Source organism: Prosopis cineraria, unplaced genomic scaffold (assembly GCF_029017545.1).
Source record: "Prosopis cineraria cultivar Desert tree isolate PC_DT_omini unplaced genomic scaffold, ASM2901754v1 PC3, whole genome shotgun sequence".
Lineage (NCBI taxonomy): Eukaryota > Viridiplantae > Streptophyta > Magnoliopsida > Fabales > Fabaceae > Prosopis > Prosopis cineraria.
In genome coordinates, this window is record NW_026555334.1 from 34,380,109 (window position 1) to 34,401,834 (window position 21,726).

Genomic DNA, 21,726 nt, shown 5'->3' on the forward strand with positions numbered 1-21,726 from the left:
ATGAAATTATTATCAATAGGGATATTTTTTTTAAAAAATAATGATCAAATTTTAAAAGATTAAAAATAATTTATATTTTTAAATAATCAAATCCTTACAAATTACTTTTAAATGGAGGGAGTAAAAACTATTCACTCATATTTTGGTCCATCCTAGGCTGACGCGGTAAGTTTTTCGCATTTGCAGGTCATCTCCACCGGAACGCACCCTCTACCGGAAGGCCGAAAAATAAAAAAAAATCACGTGCGGAGGTTTTGGCCCAGCAGTTCCTGAGAGTTCCAGACACACCCCGCGGGTGTTGAAACAAGGAGTAGTGGGTTAGTTCCGTGCGTGCCTGGAAAACGGGGATCGAGGAAGGAACGACAGTGGGTCTCCATTCTGCAAGTTCACTTCACTTGACTTCGTGGGGTAAGTATCAAAGAGGGACCTAAAGCTTGCGGAGATTTAGAAGGTCAGCCATGGATCCTCCGGCTGCTTCAAGCCCGACTGTAACTCAGCGTGATCAATGGATTGTAGAATCTCAGGTCCATAAGATATACGAACAGTTTGCCAATCTTCCTCCTAATGCCCAATCCGTCATGTAAGAATCTTTTCCTTCTCTATCACTCTCAAACCCAAGTTTAGTTTATTCATTGCCTCGATAACTAATTATCTTCGATTCTAGGTTGGAGCTGCAGCGTGATAGACACTTGGAGTTCCTGGAAAAGGGTCTTAGAAATCTGGGTTCCGCGTTTTGCGTTTTGGATGCCAAGTAACTCATTCTCTCCATTGCTTTCTTTTTACTACATATAGGCTCATGTGAAGTCTCGGTTGAAATTTGCTTGTGCCTACTTAAAGGTATTTGCTTCCGCATTCTTACTGGTGTGATAATGGCTTGATTATGTTGAGTTTGTTTGTTAAAACTTATTGGCTGATCCCCCCCCCCTTTTCGGTTCTAGAAATAGCTATTCATCACCCTAAAACATTTGCTTACCAGGATGATAACGTCTACTTCTTATGATCTGGTTCTGGTCAGTTACGGTGGAGTTATCTTGTTTAATTTTGTTATTTGAGCTATTCGTGGAGTCCAACAAGCGTAGCAGACTAAACATGCCTTCTCTGCAGTCCCATCTGTCATAATTAAATCTACTTCATTGTGGGAACTGGAGCATTTTTTTAGCGTCATAAGAACCATTTGAATCTTGATAGCTGCAGCCCTATAATTTTTATAAATTTATGATATCCTCATCTTGGTAGCGTATTTCTTCCTGAACTTATTTCCTGGTCTTAAATGTTGTGACATGCAGTCGACCTTGGCTATGCTACTGGATTCTTCACTCCATTGCTTTGTTGGGAGAATCAGTTGATGATGAAATGGAAAATAACACCGTTGATTTTCTCTGTCGTTGCCAGGTTTGACATTTTGATTTAATCTCATTGTTTAGTTATCTTGCATTTTATGTAAATCTTATAAGTTGATCTCTTTCTATACGACTTTCTTGTTCTCTCAATGTCTCTTTCCTTGCCTGCTCCCATTGGAAGATACATATTATATATAGATATAATTATTCTTGTCATGTCTTGACTCCATGTTTAAAAAGATCTACCGAAACAAATGACTCAAATTAGATAACCCAACCTTAATCAGAGTTGAATAAATAAATAACAAGGAGTTGATGCTGATGAAGAATTTAGCAGAACATGTATAGTAGGAGAAACGAGAATGGCAAGATAATGGAAGACTATAGCTGTTTAAACAAAGGAGTTAATGGTGAGTAACACCTTTGTGTGCAATATTTGAATAACGTGAGGGGAAAAGTAGCAAATAAAGGAAAAGGAAGAAAAAGAATTGTGGATGATAATAGTAAAGGAAAAAAAGGACTCATGGAAATAAAAGGACCTGCTTGTAGGACCACTAATTGACAGCTACTGTAATACCAGCTCCTTATATCCACAAACTTAAAGAATAAATAAGAAACTGGGAAAAGAATATTGGAAGGGGAAGAGAAATAGAAGCATAAAAGGATAGAATTCACATGAATAATAAAAACTTGACAATCAGTTACGGGGACACCAAAGATAGGGTTCCATTTGTTAGGTGAGATAACTTGGACATAAACACGTTTTTGCTTAATTTGTTGATTTGTGGTTCAGATATAGTAAGTCCTACTATGGATGAAAAGTGAGAATGATGAATTAAAAATGATCACTGAGCCTTGAGGACATCTGGCCTTTCTCACAAGCTAGGCATGAGGTTGATATACTTTGCCTATGTGCAATTTTAATCTGGGTCAACAAACCCAGTCTATCCTATTGTTGTCATCATGTAAACGTGCCATGTGTAATAATAATTTTTTAAAGATTATTTAAAATAGATATTGCTTTTATTTCTTCTCCATTTTATGATTCTTATCCCACTACATGTCTTATATTTATTTTTATTACTTGCAGGATCCAAATGGTGGATATGGTGGGGGACCAGGCCAGGTAAGCAACTATATCACTTTCTGGCATATTATTTGTTGAGTGTTAAACTTTGGCCTTGTTGAATGCTGCAATGTGTATGCATAACAAGTTAATAAACCAATGCACGTGGTATACCTCCATATTTGGGCATGATATTACTGCTACTTGCGTGTGACAATGGGAGAATAAAGTGATAGCATTGTGTTCAAATAACTTGAATTCATGGCTTTCGTAGACTTTATTGTATTGCTTAAGTTAAAGCAACTTTTGTTTAATTTGTTTTAGGTTATTACCTATAAGTTTCTCTTTGTGCTGGAGATTAAGATTTTGTGAAGTAACTTAATCTGTTGTTTTCTTTTTATGGAAGTTAGACATATGCCTTGGATCCTTGAGGTTGAATTTGTTTTTGCTACTGCTGTGGCTTCAAAGTAGTATAATTCTAGATCTTCTCAAATTTTAGTTGTTTGTTCCTTTGCATTCTCTTATGTTACAATGGTTAATATATTTGAAATTCTCCTCAGATGCCTCATCTTGCCACAACTTATGCTGCAGTCAATGCGCTTATCACATTGGGTGGTCATAAAGCTTTGGCATCAATTAATAGGTGGTCAGTTTGTGCTCTTAAAAGCAAGCTTATGTTATCACATTACAATATATGCACTTTTATTTTTTTGTTAGCTGTAATTTTCTGACATCTTGAAGTGAATGATTTTTTTTTTTTAATAACATATCATATTCTCAGAGATAAATTGTCCGGGTTTCTACATCGAATGAAACAACCAAATGGGGGATTCAGGTTTGTATTTATCTGTGTTGAATTTACTAAAAATATTTCAATAAATAAATGTAATTGACATCCACTCGCAGAATTTATAATAAATAGTGGGTAACTTTGATCCAGTAACTAGTCCATCTACTTAGACAAACATCATTTCACCTGTGGCAAATTTTGATTGTCTGTATCTGTACATTATGAGTCAGTTACACATAAATCAAAAGCTATCTGTATGTTTAAGTGTTTTGACTCTAAAGTCAGTGTGAAAAGCATTTCTTGATGCTAATTAATGTCCTTGTTGGCACATTCAGAATATATGGCCCATCCTTGAATTAATTTGTTTATTATCATGAATTCTTTATTCAGGATGCATGATCTAGGAGAAATTGATGTTCGAGCTTGCTACACTGCCATTTCTGTGAGTGTTTGTTGTCTCTGTAGCTCTATCTTCATGTCATATTTGATCATGTTTAGATATGTATATAATCAGACACGGAACTTTGTGGATGACATTGCTGACTTCATCATCAGAGTATTCATTTCATTATCTTGAACTTGGCTTTTGTGTCACATGTTACTAATAAGCAATGACAGGGTGTTAAGCCTATAGGTTAATTGACACCATTTTACTGTTAACCTCTATCATCTTCATTGTGGAGGGAGACTTTTTACCATTGGTGTATGTGCATGTTTGAATTATTGAGTATCTTCCATATCATTGCTTGTTAACACCTTTTTTCGGTTCTCTAGCACATTTTTTCTTTATGGATTGAGCTTGGTTGCCTTTATATACCTATTCCTAGTGGTTCTAGATTGCTTTCTTTGGAAGACAATTGTCGCTTGAATGAGATTATATTCATCAAACAATATTTTGAATACCTATGTACGGTTTGTTTGTTTTGTTTATTTATTTATTACCAGAATTGTTATATGGCATAAAATTCAACATCTTGTTTGAACCAGGTTGCAAGTGTCTTGAACATTCTAGATGATGAGCTGATCCGTAATGTTGGAGACTTCATTTTAAGGTTAGTTTGAAGCAGCACTAATTAAATTTTGTTGCAGAACATGGCTGTATGTTGCCATCACAGATAACATTGTTCAGAATTGAAGATAATTGTTTGAGTTCTTCATTTAAAGATAATGGTTTGAGCTCTTCATTTGAAGATACTTGTTAGCGGTTACAGGGATTGTATGATATGTTGGGTTAGTAAAATCTCTTCTTGTCTGGTTGCTAGAATCTGTAATACTTTTGACTACCTTTCTATTGGTAGACTTTGGTTAATTGGCTCATTATATATTTAGCTATCTAACAGTTGTGTTTAGACTTTTCATTTGGAATATCTTAAAGTTTAGGACTATAACTCTTGATTTTAATGGTTTATAATTAATTTGTTTCATATCATTTATTTCTTATGGTGCATGCTATATGCTCTGGCATTTCTCTGCAGCTGTCAGACATATGAAGGTGGCATTGCTGGGGAGCCTGGTTCTGAGGCTCATGGAGGGTATGTTTCATTTTGCTCTCTGTTTCTCTTTGCTCGTCATGCCCTTCCTGAGGCTATGCTTTGTGATTTGGAATTGAAAATAAAAGGGTGTGAGAAGTGAGGCTGTTGGAAAAACAGGATGGTATTCAATTTGAACATTGGACCTTGGTTGGAAGCACCAAAAGTGGGAAAATATGGAAGCACTTTTATTTTTTGGCCTTGCAAGCAAATATGGAGGGAAAATATGTAAAATTAACTAAATAGTATATAATGTCAATAAGTTATGTTAACATATTAATTAAAATCTCAGAATTATTCTCATTTAATAAGTAGATTCCAAAACTTCACATTTGTAATATCTATGTGGCATGTATGTGGATGTGCCTATCTTATTGTGAAGTCCTAGTAAATTATGACTTTGTTTTAGCAGGTATACCTTTTGTGGATTAGCTACAATGATTCTGATCGGTGAAGTTAATCGCTTGGATCTGCCTCGTTTAACTGTAAGAGGAACCTTCCTTTTCTTGTGGCTCTCAATTAGTCTTACAAAAATTTCTTGAGGTTGCAATGTTATATTGTATACTTGTATGAGGTACTAATCTGAGTTTTTGTTCTAGGAGTGGGTAGTATTCCGGCAAGGTCAGGAGTGTGGATTTCAGGGGAGAACTAATAAATTGGTTGATGGATGCTACTCTTTTTGGCAGGTGATTTTAATTTCATTGTTTTTTCTTTGGGGTTATTTGTCTTTTGATAACATAGATTGAAACTCGACTGTAATCAGGGTGGGGTTGTTGATCTATTGCAAAGATTACGTTCTATTGTTGAGAAACAAATGCCAAGCTTAGCTGCTGAAAGAGGCTATAGTGCTGAAGAGTGTCCACAGATTCCTACAACATCTGACGGATTTGAAGAAGGTTTGGATGGGATCTCTCATGATGAAACTTGCCATTTTGGGATTCTAGACAGGCTGTAGTCTCTGATAGATGCTTGAATTCTTCTACGTTGTTGAAATCTCCGTTTGATGCCAACATTTCTAATTTCTCATTCCCATGAGCTTATGATTTTCGCAGGTGTGAGGAGGTCCTCTTCGGTTAATTTTAACGACATTGGTTGTAATTTTATGAAGGAACCCAGAGTAACAGAACCTCTTTTTCACAGCATTGCCTTGCAGCAATACATTCTTCTATGCTCACAGGTCTGAATATATTCTTATTCTACCTATTGGCTATACTGCATTTCAAATATAAGGCTTTTTCTGGAAAGTCCCATGTTTCAATGTATAAGGCAGGGAGATTAAGCTTTTGGTACCCAGTCAATTGCGCGTAGTTGTTAGAACTGTGTGTGGAGTTGATTATTAAATGAAGTTGTTGATGATGCAGGATCTAGAGGGTGGATTGAGAGACAAACCGGGCAAACGTAGAGATTATTATCATACGTGTTACTGTTTAAGTGGGCTCTCATTATGTCAGTATAGCTGGTCAAAGAACCCAGATTCCCCACCGTTGCCCAAGTCAGTGTTGGGGCCTTACTCTAATCTCCTTGAACCCGTCCATCCCCTCTTCAATGTTGTCTTGGAAAGATACCACGAAGCCCACCAATTCTTCTCCGGCTTCTCCTGACTGGTGGTGACCCCATTTTATGTACCTCACCTGTATTTCGTTCGATCACTTCGATTCTGTTGGCTAACTAGGGTCATGTTTTTAAGATTGTAAATTGCTTCTTGTGAGCATTCCATTGAAGGGGGGAAAATCTATGGTTGTTAGTAGCTTTATCTACTCTTCGAAATATTGGCTAATCTAATGAGTTAAATTGTGCTTGACTTATGAATGTTGCCTCTTGTCGGGTTTTTATGTTAGGGAAAATTACACTTAGATTTCATAGAAAAAAATTAATTATCAAAAGGTTTCATGAAATGTATAAAATATTTTTTAGTCTAACTCATATGCATTTATAACTTAGCAAAGGGTATTCTGTTGTAAATATCCTTTATGAAGTTATAAATGTATAGGGTTTAAAATTTAAGAATATTTTGTACCATTTTATAAAACTGTTTGGTAATTAAATTTTTTTTGTGGGATTTAGGTGTAATTTTCCTTTTATGCTATTTATTCAGATGCTGTATACAAGTCATTTTTAAATGCCGTGTCAAAATTAAGAAAAGTTAATTAATCATCTTGTCGAAAAAAAAAAAAGAGCTTATTTTTAAGGGAAAATTGTTAAACAATATCCCACCGCAAATTTAATTGTAAAAAAGAACCTGGCACAAAGTAAAAAGACTGAAAGACCAAAATGTATTTTTAGCCTCACAACATCGATCACCGCTTACTCACCCTCCTCACATCATCGATCGCTACTTGTCGTCCCCCGTCTTGCGATCCAAGTTCTTTGCTGACAAAGTTCAGATTGCCACTGCATTCAATGAAGACTTTGATGCCTCGAGAAGCCTGGAGCATCACTCTCATCTTGCACCATTTGCCATGGTGTTGAACAATAGATTTAGGTTTACTGCAAGGCTCGTCAATTCATTGGGCTTGTTGCTTCGGAAGTTAGGTCAGTTGCGCTCCTGATAGTTGATGATTCTCTACTTCTTTTAGGGATGCACATGGGCAGGGTAGGGCTGGGCAGGAGCCTGCCCGATGCCCAGCCCAAAGAATGAATGGGTTGCAAAATGCAGCCCGAAACCCAGCCCTGCCCATAAAATGCCCTATTAGTTTGGGCTGGGCAGGGCTGGTTGGGCAGCTTTGCCCAGGCTATCAAATAATCGCCCTGCCCATTAAATCACAATTCTTTTTATCATTTTAAAATAAAACTTTCACAAATCAACAATAATCCTATGTGTCAACTCAAAATAGCATCTATAAAGTCAAAAACCATAAATTCACAATAACGGTAACAGTCACAATATCAAATTATCCATAATTGAATCCAAAATAACAACTATGATCATTGAAAACAACAAAATTCACAAAAACTTGGAGCATCATATGAGAAACAACAATTTGAAAGAGTAGACTCCAATTCACAAAAGACTTCTTCCCAACTCTCAACCTGCATGAATGGAAGAGGAAAAATATGTCATAACTAAACATATTAAAATCCTTATTCAAGGCAAATGCATGGTGAATCTTGAATGGAGTAAAAGGAAACTCACATGCAAGCCAACATTTGCTCTGGAATGCATCAGATTTGGCCTCCTCTAGATAAAAGCAGTCAAAAGAAATGGAATATACAGTAGCCGAAGCATAACTTTGGTAAATAGCAAAGCATAAGGGACCTATCACTAGTGTCCACTTCATCCAACTTAACCAAATTTACAAACTTATTTAATTTTTCAAAGAGTTAATAAAGGGTCAAGATATACCTGTAAGGAAACACTTCAATCAACACTAGCAGCCGCATTCTCCCCTCCAAATGTTGCATCTGAAGACCAAAAAAAAATTACATTAATATAAAAACTAAAATAAAGGGTGTATGTGTGCATGTGTAAACTTTAGAAAAAAAAAATATGTTACTTGTAAGCTGAATAATATTTTCTGTCTCATTAAAGTTATCAAACTCATGGAGCTTATCAACCAACTCAGAGAGAGATTGCCCACTTTGTAGCCAATTTTGCCCACAAATCAATGCTTCTGTCATTTTAGGAGATAAAGAGCTCCTATATTGATCAACTACACGTCCACCAGTACTAAATGCAGACTCAGAAGCCACTGTAGAAATTGGCATAGCCAATACATCTCGTGCCATGTGGGAGAGAATTTTATATTTTTCAGAATTGGCTTTCCACCATGATAGTATGTCAAACTCAGAATCAGATGATGAGATTTCAGCTCTAGAATCAGTTGCAAGATATCTATCTAGCTCACTTTGTGGATCCATTGAAGTTCTTTGCTTCAAAGACTCTAACCACATTGCCCCTGGATCCTCAATGTCGTTATCATCATCATCATCAAGAGAGGGCAATGATCTTGTAGATGCATTATTTGTATGGGTAGGCCCTAATTCAGTAGGAACCCCAACAGAATACTCATCAAATAGTCGATACAAATAAGTTTTGACCTTCTCCATCATCAATGCACATTCCTCAGGGTTACTGAAAAGGAGTTCAAACATGTGATTTACATAAACTAATTTGTATCGAGGATCCAAGATCACAGCCACAATCAACAATGGATTCATATTCTCTGCATGACCCCAATACTTATCAAACTTTAGATGCATCTTAAAGCTCATATCTCCTAAAAAAGTATTACCATTGTTTCCAATATGCTTCTGCAACATTTGCTGAACACGAGCAATTTGGTGGAAACAATCATTTGATGTTACAACAAGGGAGCTTGAAAATTTCAAAGTTATGTCATAAAAGACCTTCAAGAATTTGATGAAGACTTTAGCATTTTTCCAATCATCAAGAATAGGGCTAGAGAAAACACTTCCCTCTTGCCTAGAGCTAAAGAATGCAATATAGTCATCATCTTCATCACGCATCCTCTCAAACTGTAACATCCCAATTTAAATTTTAATAGTTAATTTTTGGTAAATAGAAATTTTTTAAAAAAAAATATTTAGAGATAAGTAAATTAATAGGAGATGATTATTAAATCTAACTTAGGATATAATTCTAAATTTAAAAAATAAATAAATAAAAAAATAATAAAAATAATAATAATTAATAATAATAATAATAATAAAATATTATTATTAAAATATTATTATTATTATTATTATAATAAAAAAAGTATGAGAAAGAAGGAAAGAAAGAAGAGAACAAGACGCTTTCGGTGCTCTTCCCGCAATGATTATATTTATATAATAATAATAAAAAAAAGAAGAAGAGAGAGGAAATAATAATAAAAAAGATGTGGGACCCACTGAATTTTTATAAAACTCACCCGTTTCCTTTCATTTCTTCAATTCTTTTCCTGCACACGAGCTGAGGCGGAGAGAAGTGAGTCGCTGGTGCGAAATATCTAAATTTTTAAGGTAAGAGTTTTTAATAGGATATTTAGGGTGTGATTTTAAGCTTTTCAAGACTAAGTAAGTGTTCTAAAATTTTTACTTAGTCACCCTTCTTCTTTGGTTTCTGATTTTGTAGTGGTAGAAAATTTAAGATCTGGAAGAGGGATGAATTTATGTTGAATAAATATGGTTTTTGAGGTTGTTAGTAGTATAATAAATATTCTAGAGTATAAATTTATTGGTGATCTTTGAATTTGTGGCTTATCGATCAAATTTTAGACTAGATCTGAAAATATATGTTGATTTATTGAGGTTTAGATGATTATTTGGGATGAGAAATGAATTATTATAGCTATAGGATTATGATTCTAAGCTAGAGACTTAATTTTTAATTTTTGGATATTTTAGGTACGAATTTATGAAATAAAAAGAAAATTTTGATAATAGAAATTAGTTTAGAAGTTGATTTTTAGATTATTAATGTTTATTGATAATTAAAAGAGGAGTTAAAAATTTTACTTAATAGTATTGACTCTAGATTTGTATTAAGATTGAGATTAGAAATTATGTTATATTTTTAATTCTATTATTAGAATTATTTTATTAGTTTCAAAAAAAAATTGAAACTAATATTTATAAATAATATGTTATTTGTAGATTGTATTACTGGTGAAGATTGTGGTGAGAGAGAAATTTTAAGGAATAATTTATTGAAAAAGCCACGAGGTAACCATGCTTTTAATTTGTGATTAGTGTTACTTCATGTTAATTGGGTGATTATTGAGAAAATTATGAATTTTGTAATATTGTATAATTGTGCAATATTATTATGAATTTGTTTAATTATTATGGGAGGTGTTGGGAGACTTGCTATTATTGTTGTATTTATGTGCCACGTGGTACGCCCCTATTGGAGTTCAATAGGTGGCTTGTAAGGGCTCGGGCTAATATACCTTTGGCTGGGTAATTTAGCACCGAGTGAGGGCTACAGCTCGAGGTTAATGGAGGGATATAAGGATGGTTGTTTGTGTGTATTGTAATATTTCTTATATTTGTTAGAATTATATTATTTTTAATTCTCACTTAGTAAGCACACACTTAACTGTTTGTATACACTATCATAAATTGGCTTTGGTTACTGGGACTTTTGAGTCTCATTATGTGGTTAACAATTTTCAGGAGAAGAGCCACGAGTGACACGTGGAGGAGACCCAGAGGCTTAATGGTATAGATCCACTATCTCTTTTGGGTATTTAATTTATGATTTATAATGTGTTATATTGCCAATATTAGGACTTTTTGTTTATTGTCAATTATATGAATATATAAATGTAATCATGCCTTTTAAACTATTTCTATTTTTGGTATAATTTGGATGACTGTAATTTTAATATTTGGTTTACTTTGGATTGGTTAAAATGGCATGATTATAAGGCCAAATAACTGGCTTGTGTTGAAAATTGACTAAATTGCTTATTTTACTTGTTGGGAGTATAAGAATGGACAAATGTGATTTAGTTTACTTGTTGGGAGTATAAGGATGGACAAATGTGATTTAGCCTAATGGCATGTGGGAGGTAAAAATTTATTTGAAATGTTATAGTGTGTAAATTGAAGCTAATTATAAAATATTTTATATTAAAATTATTGATATAAAAATATGTTGGGTGGCTGTAACCCAACTATGGTTGAGTTAAATTATTTAAAAAAAATTTTGGTGTGTTACACAAACACCTTTTGAAACTTCATTGCAGCTTCCAACATCAAATATGTTGAATTCCATCGAGTGCTAATATCAAGGCAGACAAGGCTCTTGGTTTCTATTTTTTCAGATTCAACCCAATTTTTAAATTTTAGAAACTGTGAAGGAGAAGACCGAACATATCTCATAGCACTTCGAATGGCTTCAAAACTATCTTTCATGTGTTTGATGCCTTCATTGACCACCAAATTAAGAACATGTGCACAACATCTTAATTGTAGATAGTCTCCTCCACAAATCAAGCCCTTCCAACTTCTCAACCTCCTTTTAAGATATCCCAAAGCCGTGTCATTAGATGAAGCATTATCCATAGTTATGCTAAACACCTTATCAATACCCCAATCCAACAAGCATTGCTCAATGGTCTTCCCTATAGTCTCACCTTTATGATCTTCAATCATAATAAAACTTAGGATCCTCTTATGAAGCTTCCATTCATTATCAATAAAATGTGCCGTCAAACATAAATAATTGAAATTTTGGTTTGACGTCCAACAATATGTCATGAGACAAACACGCTTAGAACATTGCTTTAAGATCTTCTTTAGCACTTTTACTTTACCAAGATACAGCTGCCACACATCTCTCGCAATTGTTGTTCTTGAAGGGATTGGAAAGCGAGGTTCAAACTCATTCAACAACTTCTTAAATTCAGGCTTCTCAACAATTCTGAACAACTGCTCATCACAAATGATAAATTCAGCAAGAGCTCTTCTACACCTCTTCTCATCATATAAGTGAGTGACTAAAGATTTTCCTTGCCTACTTGTCCTACCTGATAACAGATTTATCATTCCTTATTTCTTATCTTTGGTGGCCTTATGAGGGTTCTTTAGACACTTTGGGATGTGCCTCAACAAAGAATGTGTCCCATGGCGTGATGGATCAGAAGCATAAGTCGTGTGGCAAAACTTGCATGCTGCTCTATGCTCCCCATTAGTTTCTTCTATAGGCAACCTAATAAAGTAACCCACACCTCCGATGTATGTTTAGGTTCCTTTTCTTTCCTTTTTCGACCCCTTCTCTCAGCATCTGTTACTTGTGTGACATGTTCTGTAGGAGTTTGGGTGGGAGGAGCACGAGGGGGAAGAGAAGGAGGTGCAGGTGGAGGGACAGATTGAGGGGGGAGGGGAGGTAGAGGGGGAGGGGCTGCTGTTTGTGTAGGAGGAGTATGGGTTGGGGTTTGTGTAGGTTCGGTAGGGGTTGGTGAATGGGAAGGTCCAGTAGGGGTTAGTGTTTGAGATGTTTCAAAATAGCTTGATCCTCCATGCTAGCATAACAAAATTACAGAACCACAAATTTCATAATAAAAATACAAAATCAAGCTTGTTATTCAATGATATAAAAATCACAAAGAAATACATATAACACATAATAGAGATGTAGAACAGTCATGTAAAAGCAGTGATTATAGATTAGGAAACAAGAAATTTACCATTTTCAACAACTTTCTTCTTATACAGTAATTGGGATAAAATTCATTTATCAAATCATTAACAAATCAGATAAAGTGTGTGTGATGTATTATATATGTAACATTAATACATTATAATATAATCTATAACAATAAAGCCAGAACTCAACTTATAATTGCCCTCACAATCTCATATCATTATTTTCATCAACAAAGCTTTTTTTTTTTTCAGACAGAAACAAATCAAATCAAAGACTAATATGGAAAAATCATGCAGGCTTGGAAGATACCAGACTCGACTTTATATAGAGACATTGAGCATTATCCAAGTTCCACCTTAATCCCAAGTATTCTCATTATTCAACTGGGTTCTCCTATCTACTTTGCAAACTCTTCCTACATCAAACACAGGCACGTAATATTTCTTCTCTCTCTGTATATATATATATATATCATGATGATCCAAGTAATTGACCCTTTTTTATGAATTTAAAAACTATGAAATAGGATCATGAGGTATATTCAATACGAGGCGAGTTCTAGTACTGGGGAAACTATAGAGCATATCATCCTCGATTTATCAGGTTCGTATGTCATTATGTTTCCAATGAAGTACTTTTCTAGGTACATATATATTTTGTAACTGCTATTGAAGGATTATTGCACTAAAAAAATGAAGAAGAGCAAATTGAAAACCTGGGCACTGGGCAGACGAACTGAATAAGATTTAAGAGTGGAGACTGGAGACAGAGATGAGTGAACAGCAAAACAGGTGAACAAGACAGATAAAGTCGAAGAACATGCAATCTATCAACACGCACAGCTGGAGTTGACAAACGCTGAACGGACGATATCGTGCCAGACTGCCAGTGGAGACTGATGGCGAACGGTCGAAGAGAGTGACTATGAGAAATACTCGAACAGGGAGAGGGGAAAGAGGAGAATGACGGCAACCATAAAGATTGTGTGAGGGCCGAGGAGAGAACGACGGCAAGCAAAGGTGTGGCAGTGTGAGGGGAGAACGACACAACGAGAGACGAGATTAGAGAATGAAGGTTGAAGATTGAGCTGTGTGGCAGTATTGGTTTGTGCTTCTGCCTTATGGGACGCTGAGTCGCTAATCCAATGATGCTATTGCTGATTGCTGAGCCTGAGACGCCACCGGGACGCTGGAGTTCGGACTCTAGAGTGGAGAGTAGAGAGACGGCTAGGGTTAGAGATTAGAGAATAAGAGGTGGGAGCGGGAGGGACGCTGTCGCTAACTCTGAGTCTGCACTGCAATGCTGATTGAAATGCTGGAGTTGGGCTGTGGACGCTGGGCACTGGGCAGATGGACTCAAGCAGACAGCAGATCCACAATTTGGCTTCAAAAAAAAATATATGAGCACATTTCGGGCTGGGCCAAACGGGCAGGGCAGCATACCTTGCCCGTTGCCCAGCCCTGCCCGAATATCAGCCCAGCCCAAAAATGCCCAAATCATCTTGGGCTATTTTTTTTGGGCCGGGCTGGGCAAAATTTTATCGGGTTTGGGCGAGCGTGTCGGGCAACTGGGCTCCATGAACACCCCTAACTTCTTTGCTATCACTATTATTTCCTTGCTGCTCAAGGTTACCCTTGCATTGTAGTTACATCACATCCCATCGAGAGAGTATTTAAATTTGTCAAACAAAAAAAATATAAAATATTTTATTTTAATCAAAACTAAAGATTACAACAAGAGGATGATTAATGATAATTAAAGATTATACATGGATGCAACTTGTTATGCCCTGCATTTCACGGGATCCTAACGCCCTTTGTAATATGGAAGTGGGGTCTCTCTACTTCTTTTTTCTTCATTTCTCTCCACTTCTCCCATCCTCATCATTCATTAATTTTTTTATTTAAAAAAATTATTTAATAAAAAAATTTGATGGAGACGGGAGAAGTGGAGGAAAAGAAAGGAAAAAAAGGGAAGAGACCCTGGTCGTTGTAATACCCCCCACCGTTAGGAGTAGCCTTACAGGCTGCTGGACCTAGTCCATGTGGCAACACAAACTCTTGTAAAAGAAAAAAAATATATTTAGGTCCTATGTAAGTTATTTATTTATAAATAAATCTTATGAATATAAAAAAAAAAGGGACCAAATTTTTTGGAATCTAAACGTAATTTGAATTTTAAGGGAAAAGACTTCTAAACGCCTATATACTGAAACAAACAGGCCCTATGCCAATTCCACATTCCTTCATCCTCACCGTCCTTGTCGCCTTCCCTCTTCAGTGACGTCAGACTGCTAAACCTCTCTCAACAAGTTGCCTTCGTCCATCGCTTCGTTCAGGGCTTTTGCATACCATCGCGCCGTTGCCTTCGTCCGTAGTTGCCGTCTCATCGATGCAGCTTTGCCGTCGTTGTCATTGTCATTGACTCCATTGCCATCGTATTTAATTTGCTTGACAGCCCTGGACGCTTTTTCTTGCCCCTTTCTCTTGGTTTTTATTTTTACGTGTTGGTTGAATATCATACTCCTTATTTAGTTGGTTTTGCCAATGAGATATCTTAGAAGAAGAATGTTATTGGTTATGGATACACTTGGAAAGAAATTGCTGCTATGAGATATTTTTTGGGATATATGAAGTACAGAAGTAGTGGGATTTTGTATTAGTCAAAAGACTCTTAAGTTTCTTTTTTTACAAAAAAAAAATTGCTGTTGTTTTTTTCATTTTAATGCAATGTCCAATTCTTTTTGTCTTTGTTAGAATCCCCGAGAAATAGATATGTTTTAAGATTGGAATTTGGACAGTGGGCAGAGGAAGGGATAGGTACGAGAATTTAGAGGTCCTAGAACTTCAAAGGCTAGAAATATTTGGAATAGTCAAGTGTTTTTGAGGTCGTAAATTGTTTCTTGTTAGCATTCCATTGGAAGACATAAAAAACTCTTTGCAATATTTGTATTAGGCTAATCTTATAGATGAGTTAAATATGACTCACTCACAGTTTGTCAGGCTTTCATATTACTCATTCCTATACTATATATAAATTATTTGTAAATGCTTTATCAGAATAAAAAAGTTAGTTAATTCATGATATTTTTCTACAAAAATTTAGCTAATTTTTATTAAATGTGTCATTTTTAAAAAATATTATTCTTTCTATTAAAAAGTATAAGATATTTTTAATTAAATCAACCCTTAATAAAATAGTTATTTATCTTTAAACTAATATCATCTTTTCATATTTATCCTTATTTAATTGAGTATTTTATTTTAAAATAAATATAAAATAATTTATTCATTATGGACACTTAAAAAAAACACAATAATTTTACTATGAAACACTAAAATTTTTTTATATTTTTTAGCATCCAACTTCTTAAAAAATATCTTTTAAATAAAAAATTATTTTTTATAACATTTTACTCCACTTAGAAAATTACAAATAAAGTATAATAAAATAACTACTTGTTATTTTTTTATGCAAAGTGATTTATAATAAATTATTATTGTTTTTAAAAACATTATTTATATATAGGCCGAAAGAGTATTTAAATCCGTCAAACTTAAAAATAAATAAATAAAAACAATTTTAATCAAAAACTAAAGATTATAATAATGGGGGTAATAAATGATAAAGAGAATCCCATCTAGCTCTTTTTGAAAAAATTAATTATACATAACAATTAATAATAAGTTATATTTAACAAAAATTAATGTTCTTGTTTTAATAATAATTTATTTAACATTAATTTTTATTTATGATTAATTTATTTAAGAAAAGCTGGGTGTGATTCTCCCTAGATGATAATTGAAGATTGTACATGGATGCAACTTGCTGTACCCTGCCATGCACGGGATCCTAACGGCCTTGGTTATAGGACCTACTCCACGTGGCAACACATACTCTGGGAAAAGCAATCAAAATCATTACAACCCAGCCATCTAAGCTGGCCGGTTAACTCTTGCCACGTGGTGACTTGAGCTCCGACTCTTCAAAAATCACGCCGTCATCTGATCTGTGATCACGTGTTGATTCTTTTCTCGTCCAAAAGCCGTTAATCGCGCCTTGCTGTTGCTGGGCCTCTCACGTCTCTATAAATGAACGAAGCTTCTCCAGGTCACTTGGAGATGATGAGAAGAACAAAGATAAGTTTTTTTTTTCTTTTGTTTTTTTTTTGGGTGAATGTTTTTAGAGTATTTTTAAAAGTAGTGTATTATATTATCAGCAATTGAAAATTTGTCCCTCAATCTTTTAATAATAACAAGTCAGTATTATTTTTTAATAATAATATTATTTCTTACCCTTTAAGCTAGTTTTAATTATAATTAAGATGACCGAAAGTCCAAAGCAATATCCCCCAACAAGCATCCAAATGTTTACTCAACAACATTAAAATATCAAAACTAAAATTAATGAAACAAACAAAGTAACAATTAAAGCTATTAATTATGATCGATCTTTAAAAGATCAAGATCTAAATAGACTAACTTTTTTAAGTCTAATTACATTTTAGAGGTTTATTTTACATAACCCAGCCCTTGTTCTCAAGGTTAAAGAGCCTCAATCCTATTTTTTTCATTTTTCAAATTAAAAATTTAAAAAAACATATTTAAAATCTCAAAAAATTATTACATATAATATTATGTTTAAAAAAATAAATTTAAATTAATTCACATAATAATAAACTTAAATTTAATAAAAAATAGTAATATATCAAAATCAACTCTCATAATAATTAAATTTTATTAAATATTGATGATTTTTTATTGTTATTAACATCAATATAATTTAATTATTTTTTTTTGTAGAATCTTATTAGTGATTAAAGTTTTTTTAGTATAGTATTTATTTTTTTATATTAAACTTTTAAAAAGTAAATATGTAAAAAGCCAAATCCATTTAAACTTAATTTATTATTTTATACCTTAAAAGTAAGAACTTGATGTTGAATATTTTTGAGCTTGAAAGAATCAATTTGATTGACAGCTCCAGTAATAACGTCGCTGAGCAGTGAGAGAATAGCGGGAGAGAGAGTTTGGCTTCCTCGTTTGCTTCAACATTCCAAGTCATTGCGCTGCGACCTCCACTTGCTGCACATGAATTTCCTTGAAATTCTCAACTATTTTGATGTCAATTCCCTATTCTGCACCCTTCATTTCCTCAAAATCCCACCACCTTCCACGCGTCTCTCTCCTCTTCGTCTTCTTCGGCCCTCCAAATATATAAATAAAAACATTCAAATCAACTGGAGCTATCCACCTATCTTTTATCTCTTCGTAACGCCCCTTCGAAAGTTCACGCTCTTGCTCCTTGCAGAGTTCTGTAGGCAATCCCGATTTATCAATGAGGTACTTTTTATCTTTTGGTTGTATTCAATTCTGATCACTGAATATTGAATTCGATAACGCTTCACTTGTAACAATACTAACCAGCGTCTGGAAAGAATACATGACACAAATTTAGTTTAGTATATGGTTGCTTCTTCTTTCTTATGTAAATGTTATTGGGCACTGGAGTCCCTTTCCTTTTTGTCTTTCGCTTTCGTTCTCTCACTCTCTTTTTTACATACGTGATTTTCGATCGGAACTCATTGGTTTTCTTCAAATACTAATAACGAAAGAGATAGCCGATTGTGGAAAGGAACATGGGCTTTTTTCCTGCTTGTAATTGAAATGGATGGATGTGTCTAATTCTACGGTGTTTTCTGCTTTCCTCTGCCGTAGGATTTCAGCAATTTCTCTTGATTAAACAGTTCAATGCCTGGATTAGCGATGAATGATTTAAATAAGAATAGTGCATCAGATGAACGTAGTGGGGGTTATACAACCCTTAAGGAGAATTTTACTCAGCAAGCATCTCCTAGAAGTCCATTTAGCTCTAGTAATTTCCGCAGTGGCTCTATTGATCTGCCTATTGATGGTTTGGTGGACAACTCTATCGAGCAATTGTATCGCAATGTGTGTGACTTGCTGAGTTCTGATCACTCACCCTCCAGGGTTAGTTTTTACTCATATGGTGAAGAGGCAAGGATCGATTCAGAATTATGCCATCTAGTTGGAGATTTTGCAGATTTGGAGATTACAAAGGAGGTAATTACAGAGTCCAAAGTGGAAAGCGATACTAGCGGATCAGCTCCTGAGAATGATATTGCATCAAATGGTAACAAGTATGTAAAGAAAGAAGACATGAACCAATCATCCAAATCAACCTATAAAGGCAAAAACTTGCGTGAAAAGCCACCCATTGACAAGAGGAATGAGAAGAATTCCGGAAAAGGAAATCCTCTTTATAGTCTGAGGAATCAGAGGAATGTTGGTTTGCTTGGTGTGAAGCCGCAGAATGGGCTTGAAGGCCTTATTGATGACCCAGACCTGGGACCATTTTTACTTAAGCAAACAAGAGAAATGATCTCTTCAGGTGAGAATATGCAAAAGGCTCTTGATTTGGCTCTTAGGGCTCTGAATTCGTTTGAGATATGTGCAAATGGGGAACCCAGTTTACAAATGGTAATGTGTCTGCACGTCTTGGCAACAATATACAGCAAACTAGGACAACAGAATGAAGCCATTCCTATTCTCGAGCGTTCTATTGATATTCCTGTTTTAGAATATGGCCAAGATCACGCACTAGCTAAATTTGCGGGGTGCATGCAATTGGGTGACACTTATGCGATGATGGGGCACATGGAGAATTCGATATCTTTCTATACACAAGGTCTGAAAATCCAAAGACAAGCCTTGGGAGAAACAGACCCAAGACTTGGTGACACATGTCGCTATGTGGCCGAGGCCCATTTCCATGCACTGCAGTTTGAGGAAGCCAAGTATCTTTGTCAGAATGCTCTTGATATTCACAGGAAAAATAGGCATACCACTTCCCTTGAAGAAGCATTGGACAGGAGACTCATGGGACTCATATGTGACTCAAAGGGTGATTATGAAGTTGCCCTTGAACATTATGCTTCAGCAAGCATGATCATGGCAGCTAATGGCCAAGAATTAGATGCAGCTTCAGTTGACTGCAGCATTGGAGATGCCAATTCATTTTCGGGACGCTATGATGAGGCAGTTTTGGCTTATCAGAAAGCACTCACAGTGTTCAGGTCAACAAAAGGAGGTGGTCACGCAGTTGCTTCAGTTTATGTCCGTTTAGCGGACTTGTACCACAAGATAGGAAAGCTTAAGGAATCAAAATATTACTGTGAAAACGCAGTCAGGATTTTTGGGAAGACCAACCTGAGCCCTTGTATCCCCTCAGAAGAGATTGCAAGTGGGTTAGTAGAAGTTGCTGCTACATATGAATCAATGAATGATATAGAGCAGGCAGTGAAGTTACTGAAGAAGGCGTTGAAGATATATGATAAAACCCATGGTCAACAAAGCACCAGCGCGGGAATTGAGGCCCAAATTGGGGTTATGTATTATATGCTAGGGAACTATTGTGATTCTTACAACAGCTTCAAGAGTGCCATTGCCAGGTTTCGTGCCAGTGAACAGAAGGAATCTGCTTCATTTGGGATTGCACTGAACCAGATGGGTCTTGTCTGCGTGCAGCTTTATGCAATAAACGAAGCGGCAGAAATGTTCCAAGAGGCCAGGAGTATATTGGAACAAGAATATGGCCCATATCACCCCCACACCTTAGGGGTCTGCAGCAATCTAGCGGCCACTTATGACGCAATGAGCAGGTAATTAACTCACGTTCCTTCTACATGCCTGAAATACTGAGAGTCGTCAGCGATTGTTTTTCATTATGATCATCAGAAAAGAATTCATTTCATTTATGGAAACTAAAGTTTACCTATAAAATTTATACATCAAAGAAGATTTAAATGCTCGTTGAATCTTGATCTGCGGTGAACAGTGAACTCATAAATATCATTAAAATCAACAGTAAAAATCACATTGAAAGATATACTTAATTTCCCGTGCATTGCACGAGTGCAAATACTAGTTAAGTTTAATGTTAAATTTGTAGGAAGGAAATCCTCCTTAGCTTGCTGTAATATATTCTTACATATTAATACAATATAATTTCTGGCTTAGAAAATTGTTAAACTGGAGGAAATGTTTCTTTTTAATACAAAATTATTAAACCGGTATTCTATTATTGCATTTTAAAAATTAATGCATGGATTTTGCAATTAAATTTTGATATAAAGTTACATACGGATGTTAACATCATCTTGTTTCCTATGGTTTTCGCAGGGTGGACGATGCCATAGAAATTTTGGAATATGTGATTGGCCTGCGAGAAGAGAAGTATGGGAGAACTTCAGATTTGGACGATGAGAAGCGCAGGCTGGCAGACTTGCTGAAAGAAGCAGGGCGGGCACCAATAACAAAACATCGATGACATTACAAAAGACAAATTTCGGCCAATTCTAACTTTAAAAGACGACGACATAGACATCACTTAAAGCAGGTATTGTCACGGACAAAGGAGCAAGGCCCAATCAAGGTTCTAGCCCAGCAGATGCGACTGATGCGAGCGGAGCTTGGGTGGATGTAGTTATTGGGCAGAGACGCAGTTGTCGAATTAAAAGACCCACGTGGAAGCTTAGATCCATGGTTGACGTAAATGATAAATGAGCGAGAGAGGAGTTATGATGGTTATTCTTCTGACTCTCTCTCTCAGTGGGCAGTACTATCTGCATTTCCTGAATTTCCGTTACGCTTTCTGCTATCACCGAATTGTCATGATCCATGTTGAGGCAATAAATAATTCATTTCATTCCATTCGTGATTTTGACTGTGACAGTAATGCATGTAGAATATGATGAAATTGATTGTTTAACTTCTTTCGATTATCATTTTTGCAAAGTTGGAAGGGGGAAAAAAGATATAAGTGGAAATAATCTGCACTTCCCCGTCCCCCATTTATCACAAGATTTCCGAAGCTATCTGCTTTTG

The 21,726-nt window shown here is 35.3% G+C and overlaps 3 protein-coding genes across 3 annotated transcripts; 2 read left to right on the top strand and 1 right to left on the bottom strand.

Annotated features, from left to right (window-relative positions):
* The first annotated feature begins 171 nt into the window (after positions 1–171).
* On the top strand, positions 172–6,530 carry LOC129306930 (protein farnesyltransferase subunit beta). Its single transcript, XM_054947751.1, has 14 exons — positions 172–580; positions 665–751; positions 1,287–1,392; positions 2,431–2,466; positions 2,967–3,049; positions 3,188–3,241; positions 3,587–3,638; positions 4,184–4,248; positions 4,672–4,728; positions 5,138–5,210; positions 5,325–5,411; positions 5,489–5,621; positions 5,778–5,902; positions 6,087–6,530. The coding sequence occupies exons 1-14, from the start codon at positions 459–461 to the stop codon at positions 6,324–6,326; spliced, it is 1,320 nt and encodes a 439-aa protein (XP_054803726.1). The 5' UTR covers positions 172–458; the 3' UTR covers positions 6,327–6,530.
* Positions 6,531–8,083: 1,553 nt separating this feature from the next.
* Positions 8,084–9,192, bottom strand: LOC129305539 (zinc finger BED domain-containing protein RICESLEEPER 2-like). Its single transcript, XM_054945541.1, has 2 exons — positions 8,220–9,192; positions 8,084–8,127 (listed from the first exon to the last, which is right to left on the bottom strand). Exons 1-2 carry the CDS (start codon positions 9,190–9,192, stop codon positions 8,084–8,086), a joined length of 1,017 nt encoding a protein of 338 aa, XP_054801516.1.
* Positions 9,193–17,840: 8,648 nt separating this feature from the next.
* Positions 17,841–21,552, top strand: LOC129307191 (protein KINESIN LIGHT CHAIN-RELATED 2-like). The gene is made up of 3 exons (XM_054948075.1): positions 17,841–18,162; positions 18,538–20,501; positions 21,022–21,552. Exons 2-3 carry the CDS (start codon positions 18,571–18,573, stop codon positions 21,167–21,169), a joined length of 2,079 nt encoding a protein of 692 aa, XP_054804050.1. The 5' UTR covers positions 17,841–18,162; positions 18,538–18,570; the 3' UTR covers positions 21,170–21,552.
* The last annotated feature ends 174 nt before the right edge of the window (positions 21,553–21,726 follow it).

Bases quoted from the DNA above. Each gene is read 5' to 3' on its own strand.
- LOC129306930 (XM_054947751.1), top strand. From the start codon at position 459: ATGGATCCTCCGGCTGCTTCAAGCCCGACTGTAACTCAGCGTGATCAA. The intron at 1,393-2,430 runs GTTTGACATTTT...TATTACTTGCAG, and splicing joins ATTTTCTCTGTCGTTGCCAG to GATCCAAATGGTGGATATGG. The intron at 5,903-6,086 runs GTCTGAATATAT...TTGATGATGCAG, and splicing joins ACATTCTTCTATGCTCACAG to GATCTAGAGGGTGGATTGAG.
- LOC129305539 (XM_054945541.1), bottom strand. From the start codon at position 9,192: ATGCGTGATGAAGATGATGACTATATTGCATTCTTTAGCTCTAGGCAA. The intron at 8,128-8,219 runs GTAACATATTTT...TTTGGTCTTCAG, and splicing joins AAATATTATTCAGCTTACAA to ATGCAACATTTGGAGGGGAG.
- LOC129307191 (XM_054948075.1), top strand. From the start codon at position 18,571: ATGCCTGGATTAGCGATGAATGATTTAAATAAGAATAGTGCATCAGAT. The intron at 20,502-21,021 runs GTAATTAACTCA...TGGTTTTCGCAG, and splicing joins ACTTATGACGCAATGAGCAG to GGTGGACGATGCCATAGAAA.